Below are 26,182 nucleotides of genomic sequence, written 5' to 3'. Positions count from 1 at the left end.
ATTTGAAATATACTAAATTGGCAGAAACAAATGAATGATCTCATTTTTGAAGCAGAGTGTTTTAAAGATGGCTTGTATACCAAGCAACTTTGTTGGTGTATATTTAGCATGTTTAAGTTAAAAATACAAAATGAATCATTAAACCTGAGTTGTTTTTATATGTATTGATATAATTTTTGTCTTATATGCTATACCTGTGTTCTTCGGTTTTGTTCTTCTTCATAATAGATTATAATTGTCCCTGTTTGAAAAAAGACATTCTACATGAAAAAGAATTTCCAGGAACTTTAGTTAAATCTGTTGAGTCTGTCAGATCTGTTTAAAAACCAGTCTATTCTATTTTTAGTCATTCTCATCTAGTCTGTCAGATTAATGAATGATGGCTTGGGATTCATGTTGTAGCCTAATTTCACACACTTCGAAAAGAACTTTCTAATTACTTATATATTGATACCTAAAGGATTGGCAAGGCTCCAAAGGCACCATTTCTAATCATTTGAGTCTACAATGCAGAGTCTATTATTTGTATTAAAAATCATGTGTTTCTTTACCTCAATATAGTAACCAAAAGGCAAATATACCTTGGAAATCTGCCTCCTGGTGGTTACTTGAGACAGTTGAAAATAGAAAGTTAGGAAATGAGCTGGGATGTCTTTTTAGTAGCTTATGTCCTAGGACAGATGGGAAACTGCGATTTCTTACGTGGTTCTCTTCAACCAACAGTGGGGGGAAGGATGCTGGGTTATACACATCTGTCCCTTAAGATGAGGTGTCCATGTGCTGTTGCACACACTCCTTGGTATAGGGCGTGGTCTTTAGAACTAGGGCTTGAGCATGAATATGATAAAAATATGAAGGAACTCATTAACAGATACTACAAACACTGAAGCTACCAGCAGCTTTCTCAAACCTGTACCTAACACTTAACTTGTTATGCAGCCTTGGTTTTGATTTTGCACATTTGCATCTGTGTAAGTGTTGCTCCAATTGCTCACACCTTCAGCAGTGCATCTCCACCTCCAAATCATCGTAGTTGGGCTCAGTAAAATCCCCATCTATGGTATCAGTATTTGACTTTATTCTGTAACTTGTAAAAAGCTGACAGCAGGTTTTAGCACCAAATGGCAGTAGGAGGGGCTCAGCTGCTGATACTAGGATTGTAGCAGTTTGTACCCCACCTCAGCTGGTGCCAACCCACCTCTGAAGAGGAGACCCTCTAAGAGAAGCGAGCAAGAATAATAAGGGGTCCTCGAGGGAGAAGAAGGCTAATTCAGAATTCTGACTACAGGTTAAAGCAGACCCTCTCTTGACTCTTTAGACTTTAGTTTAAGCAGTTTTGCATTTGCAGTTTTTTTCTTTCTCCTGGTAATCGAAACAAGAACCTTTGGAAATTGTCCTTATACATGGCTTGTTCAGGCAGATTCTCCTTCAGTGTTTGTGTCTTTCTTGACATCATTAATCAGGTCTATTTATAGTCTTCTATAAGTAGAAGATTTAGCTGCCTTAAGTATCAAAAAAAAATTACAATCTAAACTAAATTATTTCAGAATAAGATGCTGATAATTTACCTTTTTCAGGACAAGTGGAAATAGATGTATGAAGAAATAATCTGAGACTGAAATAGAACTTGAGAGCTAATTCTATACTTAATTTTGAATTTATAAAAATTGGAAAGTTTCTTATCTGATGATAGACAGTGTAGTGTTAGAAGATGTGTTTGTAGAAAGTGCTTCTTGTTTGGGAATATACTACAAAAACACTAATTAAATATGGTGTTACATAACAACCAAAAAATACATTTTAGCAGCTTTATTTTCATCCTTAACCTGAAGTTACTTGGAATAATTTTGCTAACAATTTTTAAACATCCTGTATTGTGCAATTGAAAATGACATCTTAAAATTAAATTTGTACACTTAAAAGGGCTTAACTTTAGACAAACTTTACAGTGGTAATATTTTATAATCTTTTTTAAAATCATTTTAGGAAATTAAAGAGAGTGAGTTTAAGGGGATTCCAATAAGTTACTTGGAGGTTCATCCCAATGGAAAACGTTTGTTAATTCATACCAAAGACAGTACTTTGAGAATTATGGATCTCCGAATGTAAGTATATTTCAGTATTTGCAGGTTAAGTGCTCATAGAATAAGTAATGATTTAATTCATATTTATAAAGTGCAGCTGTGGTTCTCAACTAGAGAATTTTGTCCCTCAGGGGACCTCTGGCAGTGTCTAGAAACACTTGAATGTTTATTCCAGTATCTGGTGGGTAGAGACCAGAGATATCACCGAGCATCCTGCAGTGCATGAGACAGGCCTCTGCAACAATTATCTGACCCAAAATGTGAATAGTTCTTAGGCTGAGATGTAGTCTACTGTTTTTTATTTTCACAATAAAAAAAAAGAAACTACTGCCACCACATATCTTTTATCTTTATGATATTGGTTTAACATAGTATTATGATCTATCATGCCTGAATGAGAGGGCTTTTGATTCATACATCCTTGTTTTTCCTTTTTGTTTTGTTTCTAAAAGAGGCAAATGAAAAGAGATATTTTTAATGTAAAAGGCAGAAGCAGAGTTCTAGGAAAACCAGCATGGACTTCTGGTGTGCTTTGGTTTTGCTGTTAAAAGTTCCTGTAAAACAAATGAGAGAAAGCTATTTTATTAAATTTCATTATTGTATTTAGGAAGGCAAATGTGGTAATCCAGGTTAGTTTATTCTGCAATCATCACTTTAGGGCTAACCATTAAGCCCTTCAGTATTTATGTAGAACTGTTTGAGACACTGGCATGGGTGCTGTAGGAGAATGATAAGCAGAATTTGTTCATCAGGAATTTATAATCTAGTTGTACTACCTCCAAAATAACATACAAAACACTTAGGCTACATTGTGAGATCTTCAAGGACTGGAATCTGCTTATTCTTTTTTTCTATACATCGTACCCACGTCATACCTAACAGATAGCAAGTACTCAATAAGTATTTTTAATGAGTATAAATACATAATAAAAGGATTGTATTTTTCATGGCAACGGTAAAGCTGATAGCTATAATATAGTCTTCTGTTAAAGGCTCTGTGGCAAGACTGGTCTTTGAGCTCAATCTTGAAGGATGGGTAGAATTTAGACAAGATGGCAGCGTCCTCACTAGGGTGGAAAACATGAAAAGCCTGGAATAAAGTTTGGAGGTAGAATAATAGAAGCTGTATTCAGGGCAGAGTGAGTTAGTCTGTATGAGCATGGGTTTCTTGCTAAGGAATGCTGAGAGAGAATCCAACAGAAATTAGAGCCAGACTTTAGAAGACCAGGCCTGCAGAGTTTGGTTGTTCTCTTTTTAAGCAGTATAGTATTCAGCCTATGATCATGCTTGGGCTCTAGAAGAAAACTGCTTACAGTCAAATACTGCCTGTTCCACCCCTTACTAGCTGATTAATCTTCCTGTGTCTCTCTTTCCTCATCACTCAAATGGAAGAAATAATATGCCATCCTCATAAGTGTTTTGTGAGGGATAAACTAGTTTATACATTTAAAGTACTTAAAACATTAACAGACATAGCAGAAGTGTTTGACCCAGTAACCTTAGGTTTAGTTATTTATGTTAAGAAAATAATTATGAGGCAGTGCAAAAATATATATATAAACACAAGGTTGTTCACAGAAATCATATTCATGGTAGGGGAAAGCTGGAAACATCCTAAGTGTTATCCAACGATAGAAAATTTCTTAAGATACATTTAGACAATGGTATAGTATATGCCTATTAAAATGATAACACGTAATCTTTATTTTCTGACATGGTGGCCATTATTCATGACTCATTGTTGACTGAAAAAAGCAGATAACAGAGCAGTATATGTAATATCTTCTCTGTAAACCAGGGATGATAATAGTACCTACCTGGCACATAATAAGCACTAAAACAGTGTTAGCTGTTATTATTCATAAGTTAAAAAGCCTGGAAGATTATATACCATATTTAATAGATGATTCAATAATGTTTTGTCTAATACTTCTGCAATGATCAAGTATTTCACATGGAGAAAATATAAGAATATAAAAATTCTGTTCATTTTTTAGTAACCAATACAAATGCTACTTCCAAAGTAGTCTTTTGCTCCATAGCTAGAAATCATCTCTCCTATCCAAATCTGAAAAGTACTCCTTCTGTTCTTTTGTGGCACTTTCCACATCCACTTTCTATTTTACTTTAATGCATTTCTTCTCTCTCCTGCTAAATTATAAGCTCCCTGAGCTCTGGGATTATCTCTTCTTTATTCTGCATCCATCATAGAATGTATCCTGCATAACAGATTCTCACAAGTTGTTTGTTAAATGCAAATGAAGTATTTAACAGTTTTCCTACCACCAGTCTTTTAAATGGGTAAGACAGGTTTCATTTGTAAAATCTTTTTGGTTCCTAGATTAGCAGCAAGGAAATTTGTAGGTGCAGCAAATTATCGAGAGAAGATTCACAGTACTTTGACACCATGTGGGACTTTTCTCTTTGCTGGAAGTGAGGATGGTATAGTATATGTTTGGAACCCAGAAACAGGTAAATAATATTTCATCGAACTTAAACATTTGTTTTGTTTTGTTTTTGATGAAGTATAAAAACTACAATTTTATGGTGTAATTTTCAAGGAAATTCTGATTTCAGGTTCTCAGTTATGTTTTTCAAAATTGGAAAGCTGATAATGGAATTCAGCTGCAGTGTAAATTTATATTAAATTCTGTTCTTTATGGTTTTGATATCTTCATGGATTTAGAATTTCACATTGTAATTCAAGATGTATTCTTTCCTTGCTGGTAATGAGATATTGTTGAACTTAGAGAAGTGTTTAATGATGACTGTAATACAAAACACAGTATTATAAACTGAATTTAGAGTACAACTAGGTATACAAATGGTTAACCATCTACATTTTTATTAGAAACAAACATACTTCTGTCAGTTTTGGATGTCTGAAACTTAATAGCAATTTTACTGTAATTCAGGTTTGTTTGTTGTTGTTGTTTTTTTTTTGTGGTACGTGGGCCTCTCACTATTGTAGCCTCTCCCGTTGCGGAGCACAGGCTCCGGACGCGCAGGTTCAGCGGCCATGGCTCATGAGCCCAGCCGCTCCACGGCATGTGGGATCCTTCCGGACCAGGGCACGAACCTGTGTCCCCTGCATCGGCAGGCGGACTCTCAACCACTGCGCCACCAGGGAAGCCCTGTAATTCAGTTTTTTTTGGAATAACATAAGCTATTATATTGGGCAATTCATTTGTGCTTCACCTTGCTTTTTAAAAGAAAAGCCAAAACTACATAAACATTTTTTTTTAGCAGTAGAAAGAATTTTATAAAAGTTACTTTAAAATTTCTTTAAGGAGCAGTATTTGACTTCAGTTTTTTATTTTCTTCATCTTTCCCTTTAGGCGTTTTTGACTAGTCAGTTCACTTATAGTTTTTCTTTTTTCTTACTATATTTTGATACTTCAGCATCAGTTCAGAAGTGTTCATAAATCTCTTTTCCCCAGCAATCCGTGGAACTGGATTCTTTGCTTTTTGAGTTCTGATTTTCAAACTTAAACTTCTGCTGTAGGCCTCTTTTAGTCATTAATAATCATATGCATCTTTAAAGCAGATGGTACGTCAAACAGTCTCTGGAAGAAATATAGAAAAAATTAATTCCTCACTAAACCTCTCCCAACCAGAGTGTCTTTAGTTTTAATCCTGACATTCCTCCCCTAGTTCTCCCTGGAGTTCTTTGTTAGTTGTCATTTGCTCAGCTCTGTCAGATCTCAGAGTCAGGTCTCTCTACTTCCAAGCTCTTTGTCTTTATTTCATGCCTTGAATACCTCCGTGGAGAGGTTGGACTGAGAAGTAGAAAAAGGAGGGCCAACAGAATGAAAAATAAAGATAATTATTTAATATAGTGGTACTCAAATATTTATAAGTTTTTAAGGTGTTCATATAAATAACGTGAGCTTTATCATTACTTACTATAAATCTTTTTTAATAAGCTACAGAATAATCTTCTAATGAGAAGTATCTGAGATGGTACAAATTATTGAATGTCTTTTCTTATTTAGGAGAACAAGTAGCAATGTATTCTGACCTGCCATTCAAGTCACCCATTCGAGATATTGCTTATCATCCACTTGAAAATATGGTTGCATTTTGTGCGTTTGGGCAGAATGAGCCAATTCTTCTATATATTTATGATTTCCATGGTAAGTCCACCACTTGATAAGAGGAGAATATTTAGAGTAACCTTTACATTTAGACTGAACCGGAAATTATGAACTCTGTGAAAACTGTCATCCTTTGTATTAACAAAGCTCTCTTGAATATACTATGAAAGCCAAGCAACTTAAAAAGATCATATTATTATTATAACATTTTATTTTTCCATGAGCACTATTATTATGGAGTTTAAATATCAAAAGTACACATAATGGTTGTGCTCTTACGTTGTAATCACAGAAAGGTAGTCATCACTTCCTTTGTAAATCAATTTAAATAAATAAAATTCACCTAAAAATTATTTGGGAATATGTCTAAATTAAAAGATAAATAACATTTAGGAAATATGGATTTGTAATGTTTTTAGTTGAATATTGAGTTAATTTCCTATTTGTTTTTCTTTTTTACTAAAGCATATAGTTTAAATAAGTTGTAATTTTGAGAGTTTCTTAACATAAAAGAAGGCAAAAAAATCAAGCGTCAATGAAAATGAGATCTGGAATTAGAAATCTAACGTCTTTTTCTACAGTAAAATTACACTATTCTATAAATTTGGAAAATAATAAGGAAATAAAGACTTCGGACACATTTTTCAGAAATAGTATGGCATTATTAGAATTATCTGGATTTATGCTATTTTTCATATATTTCTTTAATTTTTGTCCTGAAATTAGGATTTCAGTGTTCTGCATGGTATTGATAGTGCTGACACTCTCAAAATTGCAGTTCCATTTTTTCATATATTAATTATTGTACAAAAATAAATGGTTTTTATTACTCTCTGTTTTGTTTATGATATCATTCACTGTTTTTGCTAAGCTAAGATGGCTTTCACACAACGTCATAAATGCATAAATATGCAAATATGTATACAGGTAACATTGCTGTGGTACTATCTAGACAGAGTGTTTTAAGTTAATGGAATGCAAGTGGTTAAGCTTACTGCATTAATACAGTGTGAATTGGTTAATGTTTGTGATAAGTGCTAAGTGTTGGGCAATTGAGTTAAGCTCTAAACCTGAAGTTCTTGATCATAGTATGGATTTTATTATGCCTTTACAGGTGAATTATATAAGAAAATAATGTGTAAAATTGAGATTTATCCTGTTTTAAAGAATTTTACAAAGAATAAATAATAAATTTCTCTGACACATATTCAGATTTACAGAACAGTATTACTGATGGTGGAATTGTTAAACAACACAATACCACTTACTATTACAAACAAATTTAGCAAAAGTAAACACTGCCTGACTATGGGAAAAGACAAGTGGATTTCTCAAATCATCCAGTGTCCAAGTTTGTTGTCTAGTTCAAACATATGTCCTGAAACAGGTCTCTCTTTTATACACTTTAAATCTTCACAGAAAGAAGAGTTATACCTATTTACTTTGTAATGGGAACTGTTATATAGGAAATAGGCACTCAATTAATTTCCTCAAACTCTTCAGAAGTTTCACCACAGTTTTCATTGAATTTCTATTTTGCTTTTTAGGCTTTTGAAATTTTCACTACAAACTGCAGTTGAAAGCGCCAGCCTCATCTTTTTTCTTTAGTTTATTTTTTGTCGTTGATAGAAGTTCATCAGTAGATTAGACCAGTTAGGTTTGTCCATTTGGTTTTGTGACAATAGACATTTAGACTAAGAAGTCCATTCTAGAAGCATAAGTAGAAAGAGCCAAGTGTTCAGGAGTTCAAAAACATTTAGTTTTAGGCTCAGTTCTGTTTCTTTAGTGGCCTTGCACAAGCCTCTTGCCTTCCTGAAGCTCCATTTCCCTATCTAGTAAATGGTCCTACAACTACTAATATCTGTCCTACCTAAGATTTTTTTGCGAGGGTGCTATGAGACAGGGACTGTGAAAGTACTTTGTAAGTTGATACGCACTATACTAAAACAAACAAAAAAGATAAAGTGGGTTGTTACCGTGCTCATCCAACCTGTATACACTTGACTTTATGGGAACTTATGTTTTAATATGCTGATAAGCCTCTCTGTGTGGAATGAAATGGAAAAAAAGGTTTTTTTCCCTTTCTTTCACTCTTTCTGTTGGTCAGCCCTTTCCTTTTATTTATTAGAGTGTGTACCTTTCTAGGTCAGTTGTATTAGAAAATAAATGCATAAAGTTAAGAACATTATGTTATGTCCACAGTATCTTAATGTAAATGAGGGATTTCCATGAGTGTTTTAGAAATTTAAACGTTCAGTTAATACACATATTAAATAAAAATATTTTGTGCAGTGTATTTCGAACACAATTTTTGATATACTAACACACCTTTACAAACAAAACTCAAAATGTTTCAACACATTTTCCCAACTCTTTGCTGCCTGTTTTTAAAAAGAAGCAGTTTAGGAAAAAGTTATGTGATCTCAAGCAGTCCAAGATTTAGCACAGTTCTTATGAATGGTATATAACCATGAAAAAATGAAAAGTTGTTTCAGACTCTAAAATATTTTGCTCATTAGATACCGGCCAGAATCATGAAGGCTTTAAACTTTTTCAATGAAAATTATAACATTTATTACTGACCTATTATACCTTTGCCTTATATTTTATTTATCTTTTAACACAGGACTACTTTGCTCACACTTTCTTGTCTGAAAATAAAGTTTATAAGTAGTTTTACATAAATGTTTTAATGGTAAAAAATTTGAAAGATACAAAACAGTTACATGATTTTTTAGATAGTATTTATCAGAGCAGCTGATACATTTAGGCAATTTTTAAGGAAAATGGAGCAAGCTCATTTTTTTTTATCAGTTAAATAAGCTGTGAATGAGACCACAGTGGTAGCTAAATGTATCATCCATCTTTCAGTTCTAGCAAAATCTGTGAAGAGTCAGCAAGCGTCTTTCCCTGTTAAGCATGTGTTCAGGTTGTGGTCTTTTGGGTCTTTCATTCTACTGACTTTTTGCTTTTTTTGGTAAGAAATATGATTTTTACTTTCAGAAGGCAGTTTTATTTGCCTGATGTTGAAAGGGTTAATCATCTAGTAATACAAAATTTAGTCACAGTGTACCACAAATAATGTACTTTTAGGATTCCCATAATAACAGAGTACTAGTCAGAGAAACGGCTTCTAATGAATTAAATGTATGAAGCTAGACTTCAGCAATTAATGTTCTGTTATTAATCAATCTCTAGGATCCTGTTCTACATGTAATGATAATTATGTCTAATACTTACAAAGCATTTTCCATGTTCCTGGTACTATTTTAAGCACTTTACCCATATTTTTTAAAGTTTTCACAATAATCTTATGAGATAGGTATTATAATTATTCCCATTATGGGAGCCAGGACTTGGATCCATACAGGCTGGACTTGGAGTCCATGCTCTCATTTGCTACACTAAACTGCCTTTTTAGCAGATTTCCTGAAATATTAGCTTTTGATTGTGTAATATGCAAACTTTTTTTTTCTACAAAACTATTTATTTTATGCCTCTCTGTGGAGTATGCAGTTTCTTTATATTGTCTATACTTTGTGGGAAGCAGAGTTGGAGGTTTATTTGTCTTTTTATTACTGGTACCTAGTCTGAATACTGGCACATATTGAATATACATGTAGTATTTTAAGCAGGATCAAGTCTTAATTTGGGAAGTTCTCAGCATTATACGGTAATCCCAGGTAATGAGCCTAATTTTTCACTAGGTGGCAGTATCTCCTGTGAATCAGTATTAACTCTGGAGTGCTTTTCAGTCATAGTGTTTTAGGTAAAACAAATCTTCATTGAGCATTTATCGTGTGCCAAGTTGAACAGTGCTGTGAAACCCAGGAATCAGAACCATGCTCTTTTCCAATCTTTTGTGCTTCCTAAGTAGTTAATTAAACCTCTGGGAGAATTTTAGTTAAACTGAAAAGCAGTCTACCATTGACACTAAACATGATTTTATTTATAGAACTCATATTTATTAATGATCAGCTGCATCGTCATTGTTGATAGGTTTATTTTTCACATTGTGACATGTTTTACCAGAATTCAGGGCAATATATACCTTTACATTCCTATATAACTTGCTCAGTAACAAAAAGCCCATGGTGTTTACAAGGCCCTATGTCTAACATCCTACCTGTTATATTACTGATGTGCAATAAATACTTGAAATAAGAATTTAAAATCCCATAGAATAGCATTTTCCCCTTACATTTTATAAAAATATAGAATGAAAGGCATGATCCGTTAGTAAATTTGGGGCTAATAATGATAGTGGTAGTAGTAGTAGGTAATATTTATCAAGTATTTATGCTATCAAGCATTTATTTGTTTATTTATTAAGTATCCCGTACTCTCATGAGTATTTTACATGCATTTTCTCATACAGTTCTCCCAAATCCCCACAAGACAGTTGCCATTATTATCCCCATTTTGCAGATGAAACTGAGGCACAGGGAGCATGAAGTAATTTGCCTGAGGTCACACAATTGGTAAAATGACAACACTTGCCAGGCTGTCTGACTCCAGAGCCCATGCTCTTAAAACATTAAGCTATCTGCCACAGCTACTTATTTAGTCTTTGCATTTCCTATTTCATGAAGTAACTTAAGAAGGTAGCCAAATATACCTGTGGTGAAATGTAGTGTTTGTTTTCAATTTTAATATTTAGGAAGACCCCTTAAGAGTAAAAGGAACTTTGGTTGTCTAGTATCATTATTAATTGTTCACTCCTTTACAAATGTTGGCGGTAATTATAATGCGTTAAGCCATTATATTCTCAATATAGTCCAAAATATGATTTTTCTTTATGTAATATCAAATTTTAATGTAACTACTTTTACAATATTTTTGCAGTAAGGTAATGTCTAGTTGAAATAAATTTAACATCTGTAGTTGTCTCTATAATTTAATGGTGTTCTTGAAGTACTAATTATGACTGATACAAAAGCAAACTCAGATGTTGTAATCCTCATACTTGGATAAGACTAAGCAGTAACATATATAACAGATTGTAGGTTAGAGTTTTAGATATCTATTATTAGCTTAGTAGGAGAAATTGAGATAGAAATGCCAAATTTTAAGACATACTGAAGCTACCTATTTCTTGGTTATATCCTGAAGCATCTGTTTTAATATTCCACACATGAGGGATACTCTCATTGAAAGCTTATGTCATTCAAGGATTCAGGATGTATGGAAAACATAGTCAACTTAATGCCTTTGAGCACAAACCAGAGCCCTGAATTCCTCATCCAGGCATTTTCTTATGCTTACATTGGTGCTTTTTAAAGTGCCCCCAGGGGACTTACTTGGTGGCACAGTGGTTGGGAATCCGCCTGCCAATGCAGGGGACACGAGTTCGAGCCCTGGTCCGGGAGGATCCCACGTGCAGTGGAGCAACTAAGCCCGTGTGCCACAACTACTGAGGCTGCTCTCTGAAGCCCGTGAGCCACAACTGCTGAGCCTACGTGCCACAGCTGCTGAAGCACACACACCTGGAGCATGTGCACCGCAATGAAGAGTGGCCCCCACTCACTGCAACTGGGGAAAGCCTGCGCACAGCAACAAAGACCCAACACAGCCAAAAATTAATTAATTAATTAAAAAAAAATACAGTGCCCCCAAAAAGAAAAAATGGTACAGTTCCAAATAGACAACAGTGTGGAGGGAAAGACTGAAGTAGGAATTAGAGCATTTTGGTCCTAGACAAAATGCCATCACCTTCTATTTGACCCTGGTCAAAAATTTTATCATTTCTGGATCTGTTCTTTCACCTGAAAAATTAAAATAATACCTGTTCTATTTTACCTCAGTGTTTTATCAAAGGATAAAATGAAACTAGAAAGCAAGGCACGGAGCATAGATATATGAAGCAGGCTGCGGTAGGGAAATGCTAGCTATTTTCTGTAGCAGTATATATGTCCCACACTTTCAGTTGAATAGCGTGATGTGTGATGATTGATAATGGAATAGGAAACCAACAAAACTACAATGCATGTGCTCCAGGGGATTTGGAGATAGTTTATTATATTTTTGATGTTCAACTAACAGATTTGCTGAATGATGGTAGACCCTCTTCCATTTGGTTGGCTATGAGACATGAGTCTTTTACACTTTCTTGTATAGCTTTTTGAAGTTTTATTGGTGACACTTTATAAGTTCTACATGACATAAAATACTTCAAGAAATACAAGATTATGGGGCTTCCCTGGTGGCGCAGTGGTTGAGAGTCCACCTGCCAATGCAGGGGACACGGGTTCGTGCCCCGGTCCGGGAAGATCCCACATGGCCCATAAGCCGTGGACGTCAGCACGCCCTAAGCCAGCACGTCCGGAGCCTGTGCTCCGCAACGAGAGAGGCCCACATAACACACACACACACAAAAAAAAAGAAATACAAGATTATGAACAGGCCCTGAAATACACTCAGGCTACTAGAATTGAAGTATTACTCAGTAGAACTTCTTTGATCCATTGACGCGGTTTCTTAAGATTCACTGAAGCAGGAACAAGTCAGGCCCAGTGAAATACAGTAAAAAATTATAAGCCCTTGAACATTCTTGTCTTAGTCAGTTTGGACTGCTATAACAGAATACCAGAGACTAGATGGCTCATAAACAACAGACATTTCTTTCTCACAGTTTTGAAGTCTGGGAAGTCCAAAATCAAAGCACTGACTCTTTGTCCAATGAAAGCTCACTTTCTGGTTCATAAACAGCACCTTTAGCTGTACCCTCACATGGTACAGCTAAAGACCTTATTGGGGTCTTTTTTATAAGAGCACTAATCCCTTTCATGAGGGCTCTGCTCTCATGACCTAATCACCTCCCAAAGGCCCCACCTCCTAATACCATCACCGTGGGGGTTAGGACTCCAACATAGGAATTTTAGGGGAACACAACATTCAGACCACAGAGATTCTCTTCACACCGCAAGTGTGAGAGGAAGAGAAGGAGGATGCTGCATAACTGCTGAATGCTAGGAAACTAGAGCAGTAGACCTACCAGCTTACAGTAATCATATTATAATTAGAAATAGAAATGTTGATAAGTAAAGTAGGTATCCAGTAAGATGACTATACACAGTAACAGGGGTATGTGTAATAGCAGATCTTGACCAAAGGTATTAAATGTTGAACCACAAAGAAATATTACTGTTAATATAGTGTAAGAAAAAGACCATGCCAGTTTTTAGTTGTACTTTATTATAAAGTCAATAATATAAGTACACATAGGTTTTAATAATAACAAACCTTGTATTATTTTCAAATGCAAAGGGCACAGAATTGAAATATCTTATTTCCTCCATTCTTCCTCCTATAAAGATAAAGATCTCCTGAGGAAAACCACATTATTTTTTTATAATTGTTTAAGGCCAGAACATACAGAGAAGCACAGAACTTACTATATAAATCAAGAAAGAGGGTCAGTTATGAAAACACTTTAAGAATTTTTTTAATTGTGTAAAGTCTAGAATCCCAAATTACAGGTGATAGTAGGTAAATTTAGAAGTATTTTGATGGATATAGGAAGGAAAGGAAATTGCATTTCCTTTAAGCAAATGTAGTTGCCACCTCTGTGTTCTCAGCACCATGTCCATTGCTCTGCTGTACCACTTAGCACATAGCAGTAATTTCTTGTTGACCTCCAAAAATTCAGACCCCCCAAGAGCGGGGCAGTGTTTTTGTATTCCCAGAGGCTGCTCTAGTGCACTCCTCTAAGAGTCATGAAAGGATAGGGATGAGGCTTAAAATTGTGAGTTTTAAACGTATTAGTTAGGTTAGAGCTAAGTTTTAAACATACAAAGTTAAATTAGTACAAGGAAGAGAAAATGACTAAGTGAAGAAATACAGTTACCTAATTGCAACATCATTCTCTAACCATGGCCTCTATGAAAATGATTTAGAAACCTTTGAACTGTTAGAAGCATAGAGCTTGAAGGAGTTTCAGAAATCATCTATTTTAACCTATTTTACAGGGAAATAATCTGTATAGTCTTACACAAATAGGTATTTGTGGAGGGCTGGGGAAGGGAAAGAATGCAAGACCTTGATCGCAGCTTGTTTGTAGTTTGTGGTATCTGAGAAGCTAGGTCTTTATGAATATTTCTGCAGATTTTTTTTATGGCTGTCTTCACAGAACTAGAGGTGCTAAAGGTAAAGTAGGGTGTTAATTTGCCTCCTTGAAATCCAGTCAGATGGCTTTCGTATAGAAAATTCCCTTTAGACAACAGAAACAAGTATTCATAATTGTTTGGGGTTTGTTTTTGTCATCTGCATCCGTTTAGGCCATTTTAATCTTTTCTGAAAGGCATCCTTAATGCCTGGAAAAATAAACAGATAAATATGCAGGCAATTGCCTTTGGTTATTTTTTACTAGTTAAATAAATTCCTTTTTTAAAAAAGGAAAATAATACATGTTTAGCACAGCATAAAACTTAGAAAATACAGTTTGGCAAAAAGAGTAAGGTAAATACCCAAATCCTACTGTCCCTTATAACTGTTGCTTATATCAGCCTCTGTGCTTCTAACGCATACTCACCCACTCAGGGCTTGAGGTGAAATTGTAGTTGTGTATCTGGCAGGTACAAAAACATAGGGAGTCAGAAAATGCCATTAAATAATTAAACCCAGTTTTACTTTCCATTCATAGTAGCAAAAACCAATGAAATGTTAAGAGGACAATTTTGAAAAGCAAATCAGGCAAAGATCATGGAACGGGATTTTTATGTGTTGATTCATTCATCGCTGACCCATCTACTAAAGTTAAACCTCCAGTCCATTGAGCACTCTTCTTTTACAGCTTCAAAGTTTCTCTTTGTTCTTTAAACAATCTTTTATTTGAGGTAAATAAATGTTCTGAGTGCTATGAAAAGTCCAAACTATATACTGAAAAATAGTAGTCAAACCCACAAAAATCTAAGTGTAGACACAGCTACACTTCCATCTGAAAACAGTAATTGGTACTAAGGAACCTGCATCACAGCAAGGGTGGGCTGTAAGCAGGTCTTCTCCCTCAATTACATCCCCTGGTTCTTACCACCATCAAGGTCTGCAGGGAGAGAGCCCCAGTTATCATTGAGCTGTTCTTCACTTAGAACATGTGAATGAAGTAGTACATGAATATAAAGATCAGAGACCTAAATTTTTTTGTAGGCGCTCTTTCAAATTCATGCTTCATGAAACCAAGGTTGGTAACTAAAAAAGAAAGTGATCATCATTTTGTATATTCATTTTATTGCTTTATAAATGTTTTTCTTCCAATTAATAATATATTGTGAACAATTTTCTAACATGATAATTATACATCTGTACATAATTTTAGTGGCTGAATTCTCTTTCTTTAAATGAATACACCATAATTTAAACGACTGTTGTTGCATAATTCCACTATTAAATGTTTTTCAGTATTTTAAGGAACACTTCAGTACACATCTGGCTACACTTACTCAGTTTGTTCCGTGGGAACAAATATCTTGAGGTACAGTGGGATAGTTGAACAAGCAATAAAAGAAACATCACTTTCTAATTTGCCTTTTTCCTCTTATTTCTTCCTTAATTAGTAGTGAAGTTGAATATATAGTTCTCCTTTTTGTGAATTTTCTGTAATGGTCATTTGCCCATTTTTCTGTTGGATTATTCATTTTTAATTGATTTTATGGGGACTCTTTGAATATTAACTCCTATCACTTTTTTGTGAGCAGTTTTATTGAGGTATAATTGACATATAATAAACTGCATATATTTTAACTGTACACCCTGATAAGACATATTTATATACTTGTGAGACTATCACCTCAGTCAAGATAATGAACACATCCATCATCCCCCAGAGTTACTTTGTACTCCTTGGTCATCTGTCCCTACCTCCCCCTCCTGCCAGACAAACACTATGAATTAATTAATTTTCATTCCCTAGAATTGTATATGAGTGCAACAGTATATACCACGTACTTTTTTTGATCTGTCTTCTTTCACTCATAATTACTTTGAAGTTAATCTGTGTTTTCAAGTTTATCAATAGTTCCTTTTTATTTCTGAGTATTATTTTATTGTATTGATATATCACAGTTTGTTTTTCCATTCACCTGTTGATGGGCATTTGGGTTTTATCCAGTTTTTAGCTATTACAAATAAAGATGCTGTGAATATTCATTTACAAGTGTTTGTATAAACATATGCTTTTATTTCTCTTGAATAAATACCTAAAAATAGAAGAGCTGGATCCCAGCGCAGACATATGTTTAAGAAGCTTCCAGACTGTTTTCTAAAGTGGTTGTGCTGCTTAACCTTCCCACCACTAGTCTGTATTTCAGTATCTCCGTATCCTTGCTAAATTTGAAATGGCCAGTCTTTTAAATTTTAGCCCTTGTAATAGGTATGCTGTGCTATTTCATTGTGGTTTTAATTTGCTTATCGTTAATGACTAATGATGTTAAGCACCTTTTCATGTGCTTATTTACCATCCATGTATCTTCTTCACTGAATCATGTGTTCAGATCTCTTGCCCATTTGTAAAACTGGCTTGTTTGCTTTCTGATTATTGAATTTTGAGAGTTAGGTTTCTTATATACAAGTGATGCTCTATTAGGTATATGATTTGCAAATATTTCTCCCAGCCTTTGGCTTTTCTTCTAATTGTCTTAAGAGTTTGAAAGAACAGACGTTTGAAATTTTTTTGAAGTCCAAAATTGTCAATTTTTTCTTTTATGGATTTTTAAATTATATAATTGTATAATCAAGAAAATACTATTTTAAATGATTACTTTTTATTTGTTCTCCTTTGTACTTACAGGCATTTAAAAATTTTCAAATTCATTTATTTAAATGATCAAATGAGATAATGTATGTGAAAGCATCCTAAACATCATAAAGTACAATACAGGTGCTAATATCCTTGTTGTCGTCGTCATCATCATCATCAAAAACATTCACCCTTTGAGCCATCTATTCCACTCTGGGGTATTAAATCCAAAGAAAGGATTCTTTTAAAAAATAAATTATGAAAGTACTTACGCATAGCCTATAATGAGGGAAAACAGAAAGCATTGTAAATATTTAGCAATAGGAGAATACATAAATAAACTATGGCGCTTCCTTAGATGAGACATTGTAAAGCATTTATAAATGGTAATTACATAGTTGTAGAAATATGCAAAAACTTACATTTAAATTGAAAAACTGTTCAATTGTGTTTACACTATGATATCTTACATAAAATGTATATATGAATAAAGATAGAGGTATGAAGATACGAAAACAGTTGTTTTAAGGAAATGGGTTTGTGAATAATTATTGTTTTTGTGTTTTCTTTATTATATTATGCCTTTGATTTTTTTATATTGTGTTTTCTGTATGCATCTCTTCAAAGTTAGAATCCCCTTCCAATTTGTTATGTTTACCAGACCAAGATACTGCATGGCCTTCAAGGCTCAATTATACTACCTGACATGAAGTTATCTATGAAATTATTATATTTCCTTTTTTATGGTTTACAGTATTTAATAATTTCACATTTTGTTCATCATGTTGTATTATTATTACCCAGTATTTAAAATGTATTATGTACTTTCTGATCATTCCTTTAATGCTACAATTTCATAGCTTAATTATTTCATTATGCTTTTGCTGTGATGATTTGAACTAATTATGGACTAATTTTTCCAGTTGCCCAGCAGGAGGCTGAAATGTTCAAACGCTACAATGGAACCTTTCCATTACCTGGAATACACCAAAATCAAGATGCTTTATGCATCTGCCCTAGACTGCCTCATCAGGGCTCTTTTCAGATTGATGACTATGTCCACACTGAAAATTCTTCAATGAAGATGCAGCAAGTGAAACAGAGGATCGATTCTGTCACAGTATGTTTACTTATTTTATGCAGTTGAGAAGTTGGAAACTTTAAAACCATTTCAGTTCTGTTTTCCATTGCCATGCCAATAAATATTAACTGAACGAAGTAGTTACTTAAATCTAGGCTTTCTTATACATTTATAGTTCCTTTCTGGTACTTGTTCTAAAATCACTTAACTGCAGTAAACAAACTGAACTTAGGATAATCTATTAGGCTTTTCTGACTTGATATCTCTGTAAAGATCAGCCCAAGACTTGTTTCTCTATTTTAAAATATATGTGTGTATATGTGTGTATATGCATATATACAACATGCAGACACGCACACACAGCAAATACCAACCTGGGAAAATGTCTACACAAAATATATAAATGGAACAGCCTTCTCAATATGCAAGAACTAAAAAATAAAGAAAATAGTGAGACTTCAACAAAGAAATGGATAAAAGAAATAAACATGTACTTTCAAAAAGAGTAGGTACAAATGTCTCATAAGCGTATTTTAAAGTTCTATCTCACTTCAGAGAAAAGTAGTGCCACAGAAACCAGATATTGCCTGTAAAACTGGAAAAGAGATGATGAAAATCAGGAGGAGGATGCTTGATTAAAAGTCGTGTGGTATTCTGTTGGTGGTAAATTACTATACAGTGTTTCTCAAAGATAAGTGGTAAAATGTATTGAGAAGCTTGAACATCCTTAAAAATACTTAGGCTTGGGCTTCCCTGGTGGCGCAGTGGTTGAGAGTCCGCCTGCCGATGCAGGGGACGCGGGTTCGTGCCCTGGTCCGGGAAGGTCCCACATGCCCCGGAGCGGCTGGGCCCGTGAGCCATGGCCGCTGAGCCTGTGCGTCCGGAACCTGTGCTCCGCAACCGGAGAGGCCACAACAGTGAGAGGCCCGCGTACCGCAAAAAAAAAAAAAAACAAACAAACAAAAAAAAATACTTAGGCTCTTTGACCCTAATAGTTCTTTTAGTGAGAATTAGCCTGAGCACCTTGAAGAGAGAGACTTTGCGGGCTTGTTGTGTTCCACCTTGTGGCACAGTGCCTGGCATTTAATAAATATCCTTTCCCCTCCTCCTTTGATAGGGATATTGACCAGTTTTAAACCCAATATAGGAGGAACTACAGTGAGACATATTTTAGTTCTGACTGTACTTTCTTCCTCTCTCCTTTCCTTTCTTCAGAAAGTTAGAGAGTGTGGGGTATACAAGAGTGCAGATCACTCAGACAACGGGTTCAGCTTTAGTTGGAATATGGGGGAAATTTTTTTATATTTATCAGTATAAATTTTAGAATAATATGACTATAAATTAATATTTCAGTGTTGTAAGACTTTATATTTTAACATTTTAAAATAATTGAATAATGAATGTGTTCCAGATTTTAAAAGGAAGTATGAATAGATAAATGGAGTTCTAAAAATTAGAGAAAAATATTTATTCGCTAGGAAAAAAAAATGGCCCATGTCTAAAGCCTTGCATTGCAAGATGATTTCATCTACAGACTAAAGAGCAACTCACAGATAGATATATAAACACAAGTTTCCTACAATCTGTCAGTCTTTACACTGTGAAACTTAACATCCTGGAATCACCCTGGGCTTGTAGCTTTTCTCCTGCATCATTTTTTATAGCTGTCATCCTCAGATAAATGAAAGGAAAGTAGATGTAAAAGAAAAATAAAATCAGAAAAATATTTTTTAAGATATGAAACCAAAGGCAAGGGGAAAGTAAATTGATAATTTATTATAAGAGAAAAACTTGTTTCTCATAGAATCATTGATTTATTTAGCTTTTACTAAACTTTTCCTTTTAAAAATTATGCTTTGGGATTGTGGTAGATTGAGGCTGCCTTTGGAAATGAAAGCTTTGTCTATTTGCTGTGGTTTTTGAAAAACCATATATTTCCCGTGTTAAGAGAATTCTCTGAACTTTTTTTTCAAATGCTATCTGCAGTGTATTTTCTCTGAGAATGTATGTAGCATATATGGGAATCAAAACAAAATGTCATCTTTGTTCCCGCGGAAGCTCCATTCTTTTTATGTTTTGCAAGCATTTAGGTTGACTGGATTCTCACCTTTTGTCACAATGCCTTTTCTCTTGTTTCCTGAGCTGTGTTTTGGTAGACCCTAAATTCCTTTTCCTGTTAGGTTTGTTACTTAGTCTAAAAGACTCTGTCACTGGTCTTCTATGTAGAAGTCTAATAGAGAAGACTATATTACTTCTATATTGTAGAAGACTGTATCCCTGGAGATACTCCTTTCTTTGTAACCACAAAAGGAATGCTTTTCTGATAAAATACAGTTCAAGTTTAGGGTGTGATTTGTGTGTGTGTGAATTGCATAATAAATTCAGTTCCTCAGGTATTTCATAGGTGTTTACTCATGAATGAGAAAAGGATGCCATAAATAGACAATTTTCTGTTCTTGGTAGCTTTATCATTTACTCATAATAAAACTCTTTTAACTGTTTCGTACTTAACAGAGCCGACTTTGTGCTACTACTGCAGCAATACCTAAAAGGCTCTGCAATCCAGATAAGACCTCACAGGTAGACAGTATCTTGAGAGCAGTGACACAACTCTTTCTAAGGTTTCAAGCCCAGAAATTTGGTCTTATTAGTGTATCCAGAGCTGCTCAGAATCTGGGGTACCTGGTAATAGTAAAGAGTTCCACAAAAAGTTGATTTATAAACTTAAACATCTTATAATGGAAGGTATACCTCTCCAGCTGCTTGAGCACTCAAGACCACTTGCCCTTTTAAAAATTAACGTGATATCTGGGTCAGTGATCACAGAGCTGATTGTTAAGCAGAGTCATAGGAATAGGGATTGAATGGGTTTTTAAATGTTTTATGCCAATTTTGAAAAAAAAAAAGATTAATTTTCTCTACCCCACAGGAGATATCACCGTATAATAATTGGTGATGATTAACATCTGTTTAATTATGAGTAGAAACTGACATAATGAATTCCTGGTACTGTGCTAAGTGTTTTACGTGTTCACTGTATTTAATCCTCAAAACCATCCTATAATGTGGATGCTAGTATTATCCCCATTTTACAGAAGATGATGTTGAGGCTTACAGAGGTCAAGCAATATTGCCAAGGTCACACAGATGGAAACATTGGAGCTGAGATTCAGTCCAGGCAATCAGAATCTCATGCCCACAGTCAGTTTTACTGTCTCCTTTTAGTGATTGAAATGACTGATATCCTTTAGATGTAGTCTATGTCCCTTAGAAATTTCAGATTAAAAAAAAAGGACACTCTTCTTTTTCAGTTCTTTTTATCTAAACTCCACATTGATTGTTACCATTTTTTCCTAGTGCTGTACTAGGCTGATGATATATGCTGGTTAACAACCTTAATTGGACTAGAATATTATTTGTGTCTCCCTAGCAGCAAATTTACAAGTCATCTATTTTGTGTTGCCTTTGACTAATTTCTTTTTCAAAAGTGACTTTTTCTTGGCCTTATCCCATGAGTTGTAGGCAGTCCCCTTCTGTTGCTCCTCCAGTCATATCCTTTACTCCTCAGAAGTGTTTACTATTAGATTTCCTCTGAAGTAAATTATTAATTTGAGAATTATATGTATGGATATTCTTATTTATAGAGATAATTATATACTGCAGTTCAGAGTGTGTCTTTTAGATATGTTAGTGGCCCAGTACAGAATTTTAGTGTTTATGCGAAGTTTACTGAGGAGGCAAATTTTTCTTGAGGCAGTTACATGTGGGCCCTCCAGAGTCTTGTTTGTCAGTGCGTTTTGCTTTGGCAAACCAAAATCATGTCATTGAGTCTCTTTAATTTATACTCTTTCCAGCTCATTGGAACAGTGCAGAGTGACACCTGCAGGTGATAGATTAAAAAACACTCTCCCAAATGTTGATTTTGGTTATTAAGAGATTAATATCTGAATGTGTTAAAAAGAGTTGATATTTTATTAAATGAAATTATGAGTATTTCTTTACTTATTTTATCCTATTTCTTTTAGGAGGTGATACGAGCCTGTGCTGCAAAGGTGAGTGGTTTTTGTTGTTGTTTTAGAATTTTGTTTATTTTTTTATACAGCAAGTTCTTATTAGTCATCCATTTTATTCATATTAGTGTATACATGTCAATCCCAATCTCCCAATTCATCCCACACCCCTCCCCCACTTTCCCCCCTTGGTGTCCATACGTTTGTTCTCTACATCTGCGTCTCTTTCTGCCCTGCAAACCCGTTCATCTGTACCATTTTTCTAGGTTTCTATATGCGTTAGTATACGATATTTGTTTTTCTCTTGACTTACTTCACTGTGTATGACAGTCTCTAGAGTGAGTGGTTTTTATTACCAGGAAGATAACTTTAGTTTTCATTGTGATGCACCAAAGAATTGAAATGTACCATTCATGTTTGTAATAGAACTTTTACAAAGTTCATCTGATACATATCTTCTGCATTTGAGCTCGGATTTATCAAGGAATCGTAATACTGGCACCTGAGAATTCAGCAAGTAGCTTCATATTTCTGAAGATTTAAAAATATTAAGTGATTGGGTTATACTTTCAGTAAAGGGCCAGCAAGATCATTTCCTTCTCTGAGAAAAATATTATATGATACTTTATAGGTAAGAGACAGCAATACAGTTCCAATGGGTGAATGCTGAGTAAAGTGTATAAGCCTTGAAATGAACGTAAGCCACACATAAACGGCAATGATATATTGTGCTGATAATGCTCTGGATCATTTATACCGTGTTTCATACTTCCTTTCCCATTTAACTGTATAACAATCCTGAGAGACAGATTAGATATTATTGTTATTCCAATTTTAGAAGAGAGGAAACTGAGGCTGAGAGAGGTTAAGTGATGTGCCCAAGACCCCAAAGTTGGTCTGAAGATGGAGGTATACAAAAAGGCCCTTGATTATTAATCAATTTCAACTAAATTGTATCTGGGATGCTATCAACACAACAGCTTTCTTCCTTCTACAAGCAAGGTTATTTTATGTACAACCTTTAACTCAATTGTCAAGAAAATAAGTTTTATTTAAAAGAGCTGGAATAACACCACATGTTCGTCCTTCCCTCTTATTTTCTTCTGTCTGTTCCCAAAATTCAGCTGAATAATTAGACATCCATTTATTTATCAAATATGATTATATATGTCACAAAGTGAAAGGTGAGACCTCCAGAAGGGAAAGAATTAAAGTGGTATTAGTATATTCAGAGACTGCTTTATATAATGTCAGTGCAGTGGAAATACTGTTTTTACTCAGTAGACACCTCCTACCATGTGGCAGGTGCTTGGAATACAGCAGTAAGTAGGCTATTGTCTCGTTCCACATGGGGCATCTTATGGAGGAAATGTGTCAGAAAACACTGGGCTTATCCCATCACTGAGCTGTCCAGTATCAGTCAGGACCCATCACTTTTTTACCTAATTATCACAAGTCAACAGGAAATAGAATATAGACAAGGGGAAGGAAGATGGGGAAAAAGGAGAACAAGCTATATTCTGACTTAGGCTGCAGATGTTCAGGAAACTTGTTCCTGATAGCAATGATTGGTGTAATGATTGTAGCTCTAAGATTACTAAATCTTCTTAAGTATGTATAGAATATAAAACTGGAGTCAAAAAAGTAGTTTATCCTCTTGATTAGCAGTTCAGAGCTATTTCTCTTTATTTTAACACATGTATTATGTACCCCTCTTTTGTAATGCTGTCTGAATGTCCAAAGAGTAAAGTGTTCTGCACATATTTGGCAAAAGGCTTTATGGAGAACGTCCTCTGCTATTCTGAAAACTTCTTGAGGGTGGAGGTTCATGTCATTCATCTTTGTATTCCTAGTACTTAACAAAAGTAGCATAGTCATTGAAAATATGACATTTCTGGAAATTAATCAAGGTCTAGAAAGATTAACCTACTAGTGTATTTAGTTATTTTTTATGACAGTTTTATTGAGATATAATACACATACCATAATATCCACCCTTTTAAAGTGTACAGTTTATTGGCTTTTATTATATACACAGAGTTGTGCAACCATCACTACCATCTGGAGTTCTTTCATTCCCTCCAAAAAGAAGCCCCGTATCTCTTAGCAATCATTCTCCATTTCTGGGTAGGGACATGCACACGCGCACACACACACACACACACACAAAACACTCAAACTCCTGCTAACCACTAATATACTCTCTGTCTCTATAGATTTGCCTATTCTGGACATTTTATATAAATGGAATCATAGAATATGTGATTGTTTGTTACTGGCTTCTGCAGATTAGAATAATGTTTTCATGGGTCCTCCATTTGTAGCATGTATGAGTACTACTTTTTATTGTCAAATAAGATTCCATTGTATAAATATATTGCATTTTGTTTATCCATTCATCAGTTTACAGACATCTGTGTTGTTTATACATTTTAGCAATTAAGAAGAATGCTACTATGAACATGTGTGTACAAGTTTTTGTGTGGGCATATGTTTTTATTTCTCTGGGGTATATATCTAAGAATGGAATTGTTGGGTCATATGGTAACTCTATGTTTAACATTTTGGGAAACTACCAAACTGTTTTCCAAAGTGGCTGCACCATTTTAGAATCCCACTAGCAGTGGTTCCAGTTCCTCCTCATCCTTGGCAACACTTACTATTTTCTGTCTTTTTTTTATAGCCATCCTAGTGGGTGGGAAGTGGCATCTCATTGTGATTTTCACTTGCATTTTCTTAATGACTAAAGGTGTTGAGTATTTTTGTTGCGCTGTTTTTATATCTTCCTTGGAGAAGTGTCTATTCAACTCCTTTACCTGTTCTTTAAAAAAAGAATTATTTATTTTTATTGTTCACCTTAAGAGTTCTTTATATATTCTGGATACAAGTCTCTTGTCAGATAGATGATCTGCAAATGTTTTATCCCATTTTGTGGGTTGCCCTTTTAATTTCTTGATGGTATTCTTTAAAACAAAAAGGCTTTAATTTTTATGAAATTAAGTTAATCTATTTTTTTCATTTGTCACTTGTGCTTTTGATGTCATATATAAGAAACCATTGCCTAACCCAATGTTCCAGAGATTTACTGCTCTGTTTTCTAGGATCTTTATATTTTTAACTCATATTTAGGTCTGTGATTATTTTGAGTTTTTTTTTAATATGATGTGATGTAGAGGTCTAATTTTATTCCATTTGCATATGGCTGTCTAGTTGTCCCAGCACCATTTATTGAAAAGAGTATTCTTTCCCCATTGAAAGGTCTTTACGCTGTTGTCAAAAGACTTTACTCTTAAAAGCAGAATATATTTGTCATTTCTCATCTGTTACATCCAGAATAATAAATTTTTACCAGATACCTAAGTTTTTTCTTCCCTAAATCCCATCTAGATTTTTATATTGTTGAAGATTTATTCCTTTTTTTTCCATTAACAGTCTTTAAACAAATATTTATTGAATGCATACCAAGCGTGTGTGCGCGTGTGTGTGTGTGCGCGTGTGTGTGTGTGTGAGAGAGAGGCCATGTGCGCACATGGAGAATACAACAGTGAATAAGAACATTCTCTTGTAGGGAGACAAATAACAAAAAAGGAAATAAGATGATTTCAGCAAGAAGTGATGTGAAGAAAATAAAATAGGCCCATGGGACAAAGAATGACTGGGGGAAGTTATGCTCTAAAGGATGATCATGGAAGGCCTCTCTGAGAGAAATACTTGACAAGGAGCTAGTCCTGTCCTGCAGAAGTCCTCATCTAGGAATAAAACTGGCATGCTGGAGGAGCAGAAAGAACACCACTAAGCTTAAGTGGGATAGTGAACAAGCAAGGAGGAACAGTGTTTCCTGACAAATTGGAGAGAAAATCAGGAGATCAGGCGTGCCTTTTAAAGGGCCTTGTAAGCATGGTAATGTAGGGGAGGAAAAACTTTACCTTCTAGTTTCTGTGGCTAGTCTAAGGATTAAGTTGGCATAGACAGATTAACAGGAGAAAAAATACAATTTTAATTACATACATACATGAGCTCCACGGAGTTATGGTATTCCAAAGGCTGCCAGGTAGCTGAGGCTTATATACCATCCTGAGCCTAGAAAAGGGATGGAGAGATCTGGGGCTTCAGAGGCAGAATGCAATGCAAGGGAAGGTGAGAGGAGGAACTGGTTAGTAGACAAGGTTACCCTGCCA

At 34.7% G+C, this 26,182-nt stretch overlaps 1 protein-coding gene across 20 annotated transcripts in view; it reads left to right on the top strand.

The window, feature by feature from the left end:
• The window catches only part of AHI1 (Abelson helper integration site 1), a 219,081-nt gene that overhangs the window by 55,655 nt on the left and 137,244 nt on the right, over positions 1 to 26,182 (top strand). For all 20 annotated transcript variants that reach the window (XR_012324850.1, XR_012324849.1, XR_012324848.1 and 17 more), the window contains 5 exons: positions 1,987 to 2,105; positions 4,426 to 4,556; positions 6,080 to 6,220; positions 17,837 to 18,033; positions 22,020 to 22,046. Coding sequence is in view for 12 of the 20 variants with exons in the window: in XM_073789617.1 (XP_073645718.1) it covers positions 1,987 to 2,105; positions 4,426 to 4,556; positions 6,080 to 6,220; positions 17,837 to 18,033; positions 22,020 to 22,046 (615 nt within the window). In the remaining 8 variants the exon portion in view is untranslated. The remainder of the gene's footprint in view (positions 1 to 1,986; positions 2,106 to 4,425; positions 4,557 to 6,079; positions 6,221 to 17,836; positions 18,034 to 22,019; positions 22,047 to 26,182) is intronic.

The sequence above is a fragment of the Tursiops truncatus genome, chromosome 12 (genome assembly GCF_011762595.2).
Source record: "Tursiops truncatus isolate mTurTru1 chromosome 12, mTurTru1.mat.Y, whole genome shotgun sequence".
NCBI classification, from domain to species: Eukaryota; Metazoa; Chordata; class Mammalia; order Artiodactyla; family Delphinidae; genus Tursiops; species Tursiops truncatus.
Note: the sequence above shows the minus strand (reverse complement) of the source record. Positions and strands in the feature narration are given on the sequence as shown.